Genomic DNA, 13,056 nt, shown 5'->3' on the forward strand with positions numbered 1-13,056 from the left:
CATATGGGAGGCTTGGGTTCTTGCCTAGCTTTTCCCATATATTGTATGTCACAATTTTCGCATTTGTATTTAACATTTCCCCTCCTACTGACCTGCTCTGTATATTATGTGCTGACTTCCTGCTGGGATTTCTTGGACGCTGGTTTTGCTGCTTAAGTATAAAGATACCTCACAAATGCTTTTTCTACATTCCTCTTCCTACTCTGGTTTCATGCTCCTTTGAGGCTTTGCAATAATGTTGTATGCCTAAAACTCTCTTTTTTTTTTTTTTTGCAGAACTACTCCTCTATAACTGAATTTGTATTTATACTTTTTCTACATGAAAATAGTTTCTATTAATGTACAAGGTTTAAAAAACCCTATAAAACGTAAGAAGGTATTGTACTTTCGGAGACTGCAGGCTGACATTATTCTAGTTCAAGAGACTCATCTTACTGCAGCTGCTGTAGCTGGATTCCAGGATCAGTTTTACTCTCTCGTTGCTGCTTCCTCTACAGTGCATAAAAAGAACGGAGTTGCAATTATAGTTTGTAAATCACTCCCATTTTCCATTATAAAACAATGCTCTGATACTGAGGGTAGATGGATATTAGTGAACTTCAAATTGTATGATTCTAATTTGTTAATAGGAAACTTGTATGCACCAACTTCTGACTCTCCCTCGTTTTTCCACAATATTATCTCTGAGACTGTTTCCTTTGGATCCACAAATATCCTGCTTGGTGGTGATTTCAATCAGGTGCAAGATCTTATTCTGGACAGGAAATCCAAATGCCTCTCTAGGGTGTCGAAAACTCTATGTAAGATCCAGGACCTTAAAAATACCCTGCCTTTAGTAGATCCTTGGCGTATTTTTCATCCCACGGAGAGGGATTTTACTTTCTACTCTCCTCCTCATGGAAGTTTCTCCAGAATTGACTACTTTTTAATCTCCTCGAATTTATTAACTCATACATGTACTTCAGAAATACTTAGTAAAGTTATCTCAGATCACTCACCAGTATCCCTTAGTTTAAATGATATATTACACACCCAGAGTAAACCACCTTGGAGATTTAATTCTATGCTGTTACAAGATGTCAAATTTATTCAATTTATCAAATCCAAAATGGATGAGTTTTTTCACTTTAACCTCCTGGAGGAGAGTAAAGCCCTCTTGTGGTGGGATGCTTTTAAAGCGACTATTAAAGGACACACAATCAGTTACTCTGCCATGGAAAATCATAGGCATAGAAAAGATTTGTTGGATAAAAATGCCAAGCTTAAACTATTGGAAAATAAGTTCATTGCGGATAATGCTCCGATGACTCTTTTGTGTTTACAGAAATTAAAATATGATATTAATACCACTCTCTCTAAAGAGGCGCTGGAATTGATTCACACTCATAAATCAACACTATATGCTGAGAGTAATAAAGCAAGCTGAGAGTAATAAAGCAAGCCACCGTCTTGCACAATACCTTCATACTAAAAGAAGTAGGAGTGGGATCTCACAAATTGTTGACTCCGCGGAGGTCATACATACATCTGATGAAGCCATTGCCCAGCAATTCCAATTATACTACAACAAATTATATGACTCTGAAGTTCAATTTTCCGCAGAGTCCTTTGGAGACTTTGGGAACCATCTTGATAGACCTCTAGTAGACATATCTCAAAATCACGCTTTAGAACGATTCTTCTCCCATTCGGAGATATTGGAAGCTATTCATTCCCTTTCTAAAGGTAAATCACCAGGGAATGATGGTTTCACTGTAGAATTCTATCAGGCGTTTGCAGATCTTCTGGCGCCCAAGTTGCATGTCATATATAACTCTCTCTTATTACATGAGGGTCAAACTGGCTCCTTCTACCAATCAACGATTATTGTTATACCCAAACCAGACAGAGATCCATCTAAAGTTGAAAATTATAGACCTATTTCTTTGATTAACATAGAAAACAAAATGTATGCAAAAATCCTGGCTCAACGTCTTCAACATATCGTTCCAGACATAATTCATAGAGATCAAAACGGGTTCACGGTAGCTAGATTAGCTAGTGACAACTCTAGACTTCTTTGGGATATTCTAGCTCATGTTGAGGGCTCTCGCAAACCATTTATAGCGGTATCACTTGACGCTGAGAAAGCCTTTGATAGAATTGAATGGTCTTACTTGTTTCATACTCTGGCTTGGTTTAATTTTAGCCCATCCTTTATTAAAATAATAAAAGTTTTATATACTAATCCGTTAGCTTCAATCTCAGTGAATGGTAACAATTCTTAACTTTTCCCCCTTAGACGGGGCACCAAACAAGGATGTCCACTATCTCCTCTCCTTTTCAACATTGCTTTAGAACCATTAGCTATAGCTATTAGGGCCACTCCCAATATTTCTGTTGTATCTGTAGGAGGGGAGATGTTTAAACTTTCCATATATGCTGATGATATACTACTGTATACTACACCAAACTCACTTCCCAGTATATTGGCTATAATCAATTCTTTTTCCTCTCTGTCTGGTTATAAAATAAACTGGTCTAAATCAGCCATAATGCCGCTAAATTCCTTAGTGCATAGATATCAGACATCTCAATATCCCTTTTCCTGGGAACCCACTAAAATCAAATATCTAGGCGTATGGTATTCAACATCAGTAGATCAGACTATGTCCCTTATTAAAGAACAGATCTTAACTTTAACCTCCTCCATTTTAAATTTATGGTCTCCGCTTTATTTAACGTGGTGGGAAAGGGTAGAGGCTATTAAGATGGTTCTAGCTCCAAAGTTACATTTTCAGTATGACCCCCCTCGCTTTCCCAACTTCACTCTATAACAAGATTGACTCCTTATTAATTAAGTTTCTTTGGAGACAAAAACCTCCTCGCATTACACTCAAAAAACTTAAATTACCAAAACATTTGGGAGGTCTTAATGTTCCTGACTTCAAAAAATATCACATGGCCTTTCGACTTGCACAGTCTTTAATGTGGTTCCAAAGGGAATTCTCTCATCTCATGCCCAGGTAGCAGGTCTTTGTGGCCGCTTTGGTACACCATTGCCCTTTATATCTTCTTCCATATACAGATTTGTATCCATATACAAAACGCCTTAGGCTCTTAAAAGCCTCTGCTTCTGATATCCATACGTTTAGAGCTGGTCTTGGAATTCGCAGTGCCTCACTGGAAGAAGTCTCTCTCTGGTATAACTCTGGCTTTCAGTCGGTTCTCCTGCAGTCTCAAAAAGTGGAATGGAAGGGAAAGGGTATATGGTTGTTATCTCATCTGTATATTGCTGGTAATCTGTTATCACCTGACGCTTTGTCTGCCTTGTATAATGTCTCCCTAATAGATTCTCATGCATGGAAGGACATATCTAAACATATTTTAACCTTTCAAGTCTCCAATTCTATTACAACCACTCCTTCAGATTTTATCTCCTCCTGCCGCACCATTGCAGCAGGTGGTAAGAAGGCATCTCTGCTATATAAAAAACTTCAGGATTTATATGTTGACACTGTTGCTCCGTTAAAGCTGTCCTGGGAACATGATTTAAGTTTTGATGCGTCTGAATTTGACTGTTACACCTTCTGGGTTAACTCCATGCGTCCCACTAAGTCAGCAGCGATATCCCAATCCTCATATTTTATATTCCACAGAGCCTACTGGACCCCTGCTCGAGTAGCAAGGATCACTAAGAGTGCTAACTTCACATGCTGGTCTTGTCAGGAGAAAGATGGATCATTAGCGCATATGGTCTTTTCCTATAAAAACGTCAGAGCATACTGGCGACTTATTTGGGCAAAAATGTGTCTTATTTTTCACTTGCCAGAGTCTACAGCAATCTCATATGAAGTTGTGATTTTGCGAGCCTCTGCTCCTAATATCCCTCTTCTAGAGTCAGATAAGAAATTGTTCAATATATATACTGTTAGCTGTCGCTTTGCACTTAATTGTTTCAAATTGGAAAAATAATGTGAATCTAAATTATAATGAATGGTGGAGTTACGTCTGTGTGATAAGAAAATATGAAGCACTCCTTGCCCATAAACATCATAGAGCTAAGTCTGTCTTAAAGACTTGGGCTCGCTTAGACTTATTTTGTCAGGAATCTCATAGCACTAATTGACCTTATGCCTTTGCCTATAGGTATTGTCATGGAATGCTGGTAATGTTGTTCTGTTCTTATATTTACGCTTATTTGCCATGATGTGTTAATATTGTTTGTTTGATTTTGTGTTTTCTTTTATGTTATATGTTTTGAAAAACCTTCAATAAAAATATGAAAAAAAAGAAAAATAACTACAAAAAATATGCTCCAACTGAAAGATGCAAACTGCAAAAAATTTATTTTGATAAAATATCATATTTTATGCAATTAACACCACAATGTACATGGATTACCTTTTTTAATATATCTTTTTTCAATAAAATATTATGGATTATACCTTAACAAGACTGGCTGCTACGTAGTACTGTCACTTTCCTTCTAAGACTTCGTTTTTGTAACTGAAGAAATCTGACACTCTAATCATCCCATCATTTCTTTGTTTCCTATGTTACATAAAAAAAAGATATTTTTAGTCAAAATTCTGTAAAATGAGAAAAATATAAGGTATTCTATTATTTTGGGGTCCTTTTTCTAAGCTGTGATAAGAACAAATGTGTGCTTAGCGCAGGTAAAACATGCCTTACCATGGGACACACTCAGGCATCCCATGGTAATTTTGGGATCAATGCACACTACCCAAGCGCTAAAAAATAAAATTTGGGGCAGGTCTGGGGGTGGAGTGGATGTGCTCTGCACTAATCATTTAGGGGTCCTTTTACTCACATGCGCTAAAAAGTGGCTGGTGCACATAGGTTTTCTGCTCCTTGTGGCCACTTTTAAAATGGCGGTAAAATGACCGCTTTTCAATCTCTTCCACTAATGGCCATGTACTAATTTCCCAATTAGTGCATGGTCATTACCATAGGAGCCCTTACTGCCACCTATTTAGTAGGCGATACGCGGTAATGTACCTGCACTACCCAATTAGTGAAGGATACACCTAATCTCTGCCGATAGATACGCCTCCTGCACCAAGAAATAAAAATTATTTTTTAGCACGGGATTAGCACTCGTTGATAGGCACACTACTGTGGGATGTATCAGTGAGCCCGACGCGGAAGGCACATGCTAATGCCTGCCATGGCTTAGTAAAACGGCCCCTTAGTAGAGCTACATTAGTGTTCTAACCGATTAGTGTGTGGTTAGCACATGAGCCCCTACCAACACCTATTTTGTAGGTGCTAAGGGCTCACGTAATAACCACATGCTAATTGGGCAGCATGCAGTAATGTACCTGTGCTACCTGATTACTGCTTCACACCTCTCATGCGAAAAAATAAAAAATTATTTTTTAGAATAGGATTAGCGTGCGCACGCTGATGGGCACACTAACCGATCAGTAGCATGTAGTTAGCACATGAGCCCTTAGCGCCTACAAAATAGGTAGCGGTAGGAGCTCATGCGCTAATGGGAAAATTAGCACATGGCCATTAATACAGAAAATAGAAAAAAAATCGGCCATCCATTTTATCCCTGTGGTAAAAAGTGGCCTTAGCGTTTCCTTATGCAGGTCATTCCTGTGTGCTAAGGCCATTTTTATCACAGTTTGGTAAAAGGGCCCCTTTATTTTTAATTATAAATATGTGCCATTTTATATATTAGCTATATAAAACCACCCATCTTTTTTGTCAACCTGATTTAGCTGAAACTTGTACTTTAAACAATTATGCAACATTGCATCTTTACTGGTTGAACTACTCAGAGGCCCTTTTACAAACGTGCGTTAGGCTCTACGCGCGTGCAGCACACGCAAAAATGAGGCTATCACACTCCTCTGGTAGTAATTTCAGATTTGCAATGTACTCATAATGCCTGGATTATTTATTTATTTATTTCCTCCCACGAGCGGCCTTTCCGGCAGTAATTGGAAGTTGGCATAGGCTAAACAGTCACAATGTGTGTAGCATGTGAGCCCTTACCGCTAGATCAATGGGTGGTGTTAAGGGCTCGGGCCAGTTTTACCGTATGCCCTTTTCCCGTCCCATTAAATAAAAAGGCCTTTTTTGCAGACGCAGTACAAACTGGCCTTGTATGTGCCCAAAACACACGCCTACACTTCTGCAGGTCACTTTTTGCCACAGCTTAGTAAAAGGGCCCCTTATTAAGTAAAAATTAAGGGATCCTTTTGCTAAGGTGCACTAATGGATTTATTGTGCACTAACTGCTGGATTCTATATATCACGCCTTAATTTCCACATGGAAATCGAAGCATGTTTTATAGCAATGCACAAAACTTAATTGGTTAACTAGCTAATCAGTGCTGTCAATTGGATATTAACAAGCAATTATCACTAATTAGCATTAAGATTTATGCACACAACTCACTAAGCGTATTAAGTGGTGCGCGTAAATTCTAAGTTGCATAGTTGAAAAGGGGGCATGGCCATGGGAGGGGCATGGGCATTTCTACAATCTATGTGCATTGTTTCAGAATACACCCCATCTGTGCCTAATTTAGGTGTCGGGATTCACGCCAAGTAAAACGTGGCGTAAATGGCCACGACTAAATTTGGTCATGTGGAGAGGCATTTGATGTATTCTATATACCGCAAATAAATTTAAGTCTATGCTATAAAATTTACACGTACTTTAGAGAATATGCCTAGGCGTATTTTTTTTCCACATGGAATTTTCAGGTGCCATATATAGAATCTAGCCCTAAATGCTAAGAAGCCTATTTTATATCAATGAGCTTCGTAGGATTTAGCATGCACTAAATGCTAAGAAGCCCATTTTATAATTTGTTACTGCGCGCTAAATCTGTTAATGCACCTTAGTAAAGGACCAGTTACATTTCCTCCAGGAACCTGATGTTTTTGAGGATAAGAACTGTAATTCGGAAGGTGTTGTATATCTCATCATCTGTCCCTGTGAACTCATTTATGTAGGAAAAACCTTCAGAAAAATCAAAACAAGAATGATTGAGCACAGAAGTAACACTAGGAGACAAAATGTCACAGCACCCTTGGGACAACACTACATCAACTGTTCCCATAGCTTTTCTGATCTTAGGTTCCTGGTTTTGAAGTTGATTAAAGCATCATGGCGGGGAAGTAATAAAGAAAAGACTCTACTACAACAAGAGCAAAGATTTATTTTTGAACTGAACACTGTTTCCCCTGCTGGACTAAATTTGGAAATTGATCTGTCTGTTCTTTAAAGACAATTTCCATCAGAGTACTTACTCTGCATATCACTTTTGATGATATCTATATTGTGACAAGGCTACATCCCAGATGTATAGAATGAAGCAGCAAAACCCTAAACTACATCTCCCAGAATGCATTTCCAGTCCCAGCAGTGAGAGCCCAGGGGATAGGCAAGCTGGCCATATACCGTCTCTGACCACAAGAGGGAGGGAGAATGAAGAAGCCTAGTTCCCCTGGACCCACAATCAGAATATCATGCTGCCCACCTGTAATAGGGAGGGGTGGGGTGAGAAGCAGGAGGAGGATTGGATGGAAGAGGGGGGTTAATCAGGCTGAGCAGGGAAAAGAAACCAGAATGGAATGGGAGCTTGAGAGCCTGGGGAGAGCAGCACCTGAAGGGTTGAAAATCCATATTGTTTTGAAAGTTATTTTGATTGAAACCTGCTTAAAGCGAGAAGCCTGTTTTCTTTTGGGTTAGACCTGTTTGCTGTGGGGAAACCCTGACTGTTGGGGGAGGTTGCTGGAAGAATTACAAACCTGGTTCCCCAAAAGCTTACCCTGATTATGTTGGAAAATTCTGTGGAATTGGAAAGACTTGTTTGGAGAGGGAGAGAAAATCCTGCTGAGAGGCAAGTACTGATCTTGAAAAGGAAGGATTTTCAAAAGACTATTGCAGCCCTTCAGGACAGGGGGCCGAGACTTTGTGTTTGGGGGCTTGTACACTAAGGGGGCTGTTTGATACTGAAACCCAGGTCTCCCCAAATAAGGGGGCTCAGTGGAACAGCACAAGTTAAAGGATGAGTGTGAAAGAACTTGTTCCCCACAGGACTGAACTAATAAAGTGAATTTGCATATGATTGTCTTATTTGCATATTTGTGAAGTCTGGAGAATCCTAGTTAGAGTCCCTGGAAAAGTGCAGTGGGTCACTGCCCGTGAACTAGAGGAGTAACCGGGGCACACTGGACATAACAGGGAAGGATTTCCAGCAGGAGGAAAGCAGGGCAGAGCATTCACCCTGAGTAAGGAAGGAGCCTAGGATATAGAGGTTGGTGCGTGCTAGTGACTGGAAGAGGACCAGCCAGAGTCCTGCTCAGGAGCCCAGGGGCCAGTGAGGCTGGGCAGAGAGCAGGCGTCTGTACAAGCTGCTCAGAAGTCAAGGGCCAGTGAGGATGGAGGGAGAGCCTGGACAGGAGCCACTAGAGGGCCTTAGCACACACCAGAACCCCCTGGGGGTTTACAATATGTATACAAATGCTAGGTCATAAAATCTTACAGCTACATAACTGATACTGAGTGGAGTTCTGTAACCACAGAATAAGCAACCTCTGGTTTGAAAGCCTTTTTGATATGAGTTTACATTACAAAATATATACAGTGCAATTCACTTAAGTGCAAGGGTCTGGTACCAAAGAAATGCATGCAGTTAACCACTTAACTGTTGTGACCCAAAGAAGCTTGACATCTGATAAACATATGTACAGTACTGTTTATTATTATACAGTACATACAGTATACAGTCTCCATTAACTGGCATTAGGCATACTTGAAGTAATCAGTTATAGTCTTCTGTACACTATTGAGTCTGTGAGTTCCATAGACTACGTCTGCCAGACAGTAAAAACTGTCGTAGCACTGACATCCAGTGGCCTCCAGATAGGCCCGCACGGTGTTGAGACTCTCCAGCGCTCTTGCAAAAGTGACAGGAGGAGGTTGTTGAATTTCGTCAGCATGTGCCTCGCTGCTCATTTCATCATCTGTTTCATCATCAGCCGTTGTGGCCTGCGTGTAGGCGCATATCTCGACATCAGTGCTGTCATCAGCTGTTTGTAGATCGTAATCAACAGCTACGTAGCGATGAAACTCCTCTTCAGTAACACCGGCTGGGATGTCAATAACCTCTTCATCTGACGCGTTTGCAACAGCTGCATCTGTTTCGTCCCTCCACATCCTTAACAAAGCTTGCCCGCTTGTAGCAGTTCACAATGGTTGCCTGTGTAACATGATTCCAGGCTTCTTTCTGCATATGTAGGGAATCCAACAGTGATAGATTACGAGCCAGTTCAACAGCACATTTATCTTTGCCAGTCTGGTCATCCATAACGCTCATCAGACGACGTAGCACAAGAGCCCGATAATGTTGTTTGAAATTGGCTATTATGCCCTGATCCATAGGTTGGATCAGAGAGGTAGTGTTTGGTGGCAGGAAGACCACCTTGACGTTAGACAGCCTGACATCATCCCTGTGTGCAGCACAATTATCACAAAGCAACAAAATCTGACGCTTTTGTGCCTGCATTCTTTAGCCACTGCTTCCAAATTTCCCCAGTCATCTATGAATTTGCATTAGCCTCATATGACACAGGAAGTTGCTTAACTTTCTTGAAGCAACGGGGCTGTTTGCTCTTTCAAGTGACGAGGGGTTCCAGCTTCTCACTCCCATCCATATTGCAGCAAAGGAGGATCGTCAGTCGGTCCTTCGACGTTTTACCTCCAGTAGTTTCAGCATGTTTGAAGCAAGTGTTCCATCAGGAATCGCTCGCCAGTAGAGACCATTTTCGTCTGCATTGAAAATGTCATGAGGTGCAAACTCGTTCAAGATGGTAGGAAGAACTGAAACAACCCAATTTCAGCACCAGAGTCATCAGCGTCTTGTTGTTCACCATGCTGTTTCTTGAATTTTATGTTGTTCCTCTCCTTCCATCTTTCCAACCATCCAACAGTGGCTTTGAATTCAGTTAGTCCAAGACTTTCAGCTAGCTGGTTAGCTTTCTCCATAAGCAGTGGACCACTGACAGGAAGCTGTCTGCTCCTGACTCGAGAAAACCACTGAAGAAGAGCATTTTCTACCTCCTCAGCTTTTCCCGCCTGTTTTTGTTTCCGTTGTGGATTTGTATTGTTTTGCCAGTCTTCCAGAAGCTGGTCTTTCTGCTTCAAGACAAGTGAAATTTGACTGGGATTGACACCATATTCTTTAGCAATAGATGCTTGACTTTGCTTTCTAATTTTTTAAGAACTTCTATTCGTTCAGCCACTGTTAGTCTTGCAGTTCTGCCGCGACGACGACCCCAGTGTACACTCTAACAACATTCTTTCGCTTACTCTGCCTGTGGCAGTTAAAGGGGCAGTAAATTTGAAATCTCGTTGCTTGTCACGCGCCATTCGGCTTCCACATTCCATGCGCGCACTTATGCGAAGTCTTTCCTGCAGAGGAGCGGTCTTAAACCATGCATATAAGCGAATCTTGCACTTATCAGTGGTGCACTAAACCGAAGTTTGTCCCCATAGAAATTGATGGCACCAAAAACGGGACCGAAGTACGGCATGCAGTTAAACAGAGCATGCGCTTATCCGACGTGCAGTTAAATGGAGTGCACTGTATATATATTTCTTTTAAAATATTTTTGATTTATCTGTTCCGTTTTATGCTGGATTTTTTTATATATATTTACACTTGTCCATTTTATGTCTATTTTTTTCTATATATACACATATGGTCTTGGAATATTATATTTGCCAATCAATGTGTTTGTGAGTTCTGTATTGTTTTAATATAAAAGTTCTGTCATATGTACAGTTGTTTAAATCTAAAGAGAATCCACGTACGTGGAGAACTCAATAGATTCCACGAAACAAAGTGTAAACAAAAAGGTGGGAATATGAGCCAGGCTATCCAATAACTGGACCTAAAATCAAGTTTAAAATAAACAATATTTATTAATTTTCAAGCAAATAATAATAAAATAATTCCACATTAAAAATGACTCGACACAACGCTGTGTTTCGGCCAGATGGCCTATATCAGGAGTCTGATGGCTGATAACAGCAATGAAAATACGAGTAAGATCCACAAAGAAATGTGGTAATGTGTGCTCACAATGTGCAGACAAGGATTCAAAAATGGACTTGAAAAAGACCGTTTGGCGAATGATCCGTTTATTGCTGCACGCTACAAACAAATAGCACATTGTGAGCACACATTACCACGTTTCTTCGTGATATTTCTTTGTGGATCTTACTCGTATTTTCATTGCTGTTATCAGCCATCAGACTCCTGATGTAGGCCATCTGGCCGAAACACAGCGTTGTGTTGAGTCATTTTTAATGTGGAATTATTTTATTATTATTTGCTTGAAAATTAATAAATATTGTTTATTTTAAACTTAATTTTAGGTCCAGTTATTGGATAGCCTGGCTCATATTCCCACCTTTTTGTTTACACATATGTACAGTTGTTTACACATTTATGCTAAATTTTATATATGTACAGTTTTTTACACATTTATGCCTAATTTTATTTCTGCATTCATATATTTATTCATATTGAGTACAATTTGCATGTGATGACAAGCTTTTAAACAAATATGTTTTATGCTAATTTTATTTATTCGTGTGCACAATCTGCATGTGATGACAAGCTAACATTGAGGCACTTGTCTAACTTTTAAGTAGATAGCCATCTAACTCAGTTGTGCACCATACATGACTTTCCCAGTTTTATGCCTGCAACATGTTTTTATAATACAACCACAAGAACTATTTATGCAGTAATCAATTCAAGCTGCTGCACCTCTTGAAATTGCATCAACAACATGAACGGCTTGTTCAGCACAATCATATGCATGGCTTAGCAAAGTATGATAGAAACTCTGTACACAGCTGCTAGGATCTAATAGAAACGTAACATCATTCTCTCATTTGCAAGCTATAAAGAACTCACTGCGCATGCACCTCTTTTTGGCGTTTTTCCCTGATGGCGTTTCTAAGCTTGTACGGACAATCACCACATTCTGGGTAAGCTTTAAAACTCTTTCTCTACTTTGGTATTTCCATGCAGTATGATTTATAATGGATTAAATAGGGCACTCAACTTCACAGTATGGCGGCGCTTTACTTGCACCTTTAATGCGAGGGCAGAATGTACGTGCTGCATCTCTTCAGAGTATCGAGTATGCAGTTAAGTTGTCCGTCTTTGAATTATACACTGTACTGACAGAATGTGATAGACATTCTGATAAGGATTCCGTTCAGGGTGCCACGAAGTATCTTAAGGCTAGTTCTCTTCTACCTTTAATACCTAAGGACGTTTTTGAATTTTACGATGATAAACTTTCATGTAAGCTTTGTTTCATCTGTCCTGTATCACTCTCTCAAACACCCACTATAGTCTCATCATATTCTCACTGCACTGAGAAATTGTATAATATTCGGCTGTAGTGTCTTTCTGTGGTACTGCACATACACATACAAGCAGAACAGTTCATTTTTCATCTACACATATGGTTTTCACTAAAACTACATTCCTTGTGTTTTCTGTTACATTAGGAAATACTTCCTGATTGTTTGACTGATTTCATATGTTTATGAGTACACCTATAAGATCTCTTTGGTAAGACTGTTAACCACCAAAACTCTGTCCGAACAGTGTGCCTTTCTATAGTATGTATATATTATTTTAGTCATTTTTTGTTTGATTTTATGTTCCTTTAATTGGAATTGTTTTCCTGCTGTTTTTAGTGTGCATATATATTCTTTGAGTCCTCTTTTGTATGATTTTATGTTCTTTTAATTGGAATTGTTTTTCTGCTGTTGTTAATGCATGAATATGTTCTTATGAATATATCTATCATTTTTGCAATTGCCTATATATGTGATGTTCGCTTGAACTGAAAAATATACATATTTTTAAAATTAATATATTTGTGTTTTTATGTCAGACCCTGAGGCAGGTGTGTGTATGCCGAAACACAGCCTGTGTTGGGTCACTCTCTGAATTAAAGGATAACATTTTTCTCAATCGTGAAGGCCCAGTGTTTGCT

General features: G+C 39.5%; 1 protein-coding gene across 2 annotated transcripts in view; it reads right to left on the minus strand.

The window, feature by feature from the left end:
• The window catches only part of ROPN1L (rhophilin associated tail protein 1 like), a 177,221-nt gene that overhangs the window by 47,338 nt on the left and 116,827 nt on the right, over positions 1 to 13,056 (minus strand). For both annotated transcript variants that reach the window (XM_030205012.1, XM_030205007.1), the window contains exon 6: positions 4,428 to 4,533. In XM_030205012.1, coding sequence (XP_030060872.1) covers positions 4,458 to 4,533 — 76 coding nt within the window. In that variant the 3' untranslated portion in view covers positions 4,428 to 4,457. The remainder of the gene's footprint in view (positions 1 to 4,427; positions 4,534 to 13,056) is intronic.

Source organism: Microcaecilia unicolor, chromosome 1 (genome assembly GCF_901765095.1).
Source record: "Microcaecilia unicolor chromosome 1, aMicUni1.1, whole genome shotgun sequence".
NCBI lineage: Eukaryota > Metazoa > Chordata > Amphibia > Gymnophiona > Siphonopidae > Microcaecilia > Microcaecilia unicolor.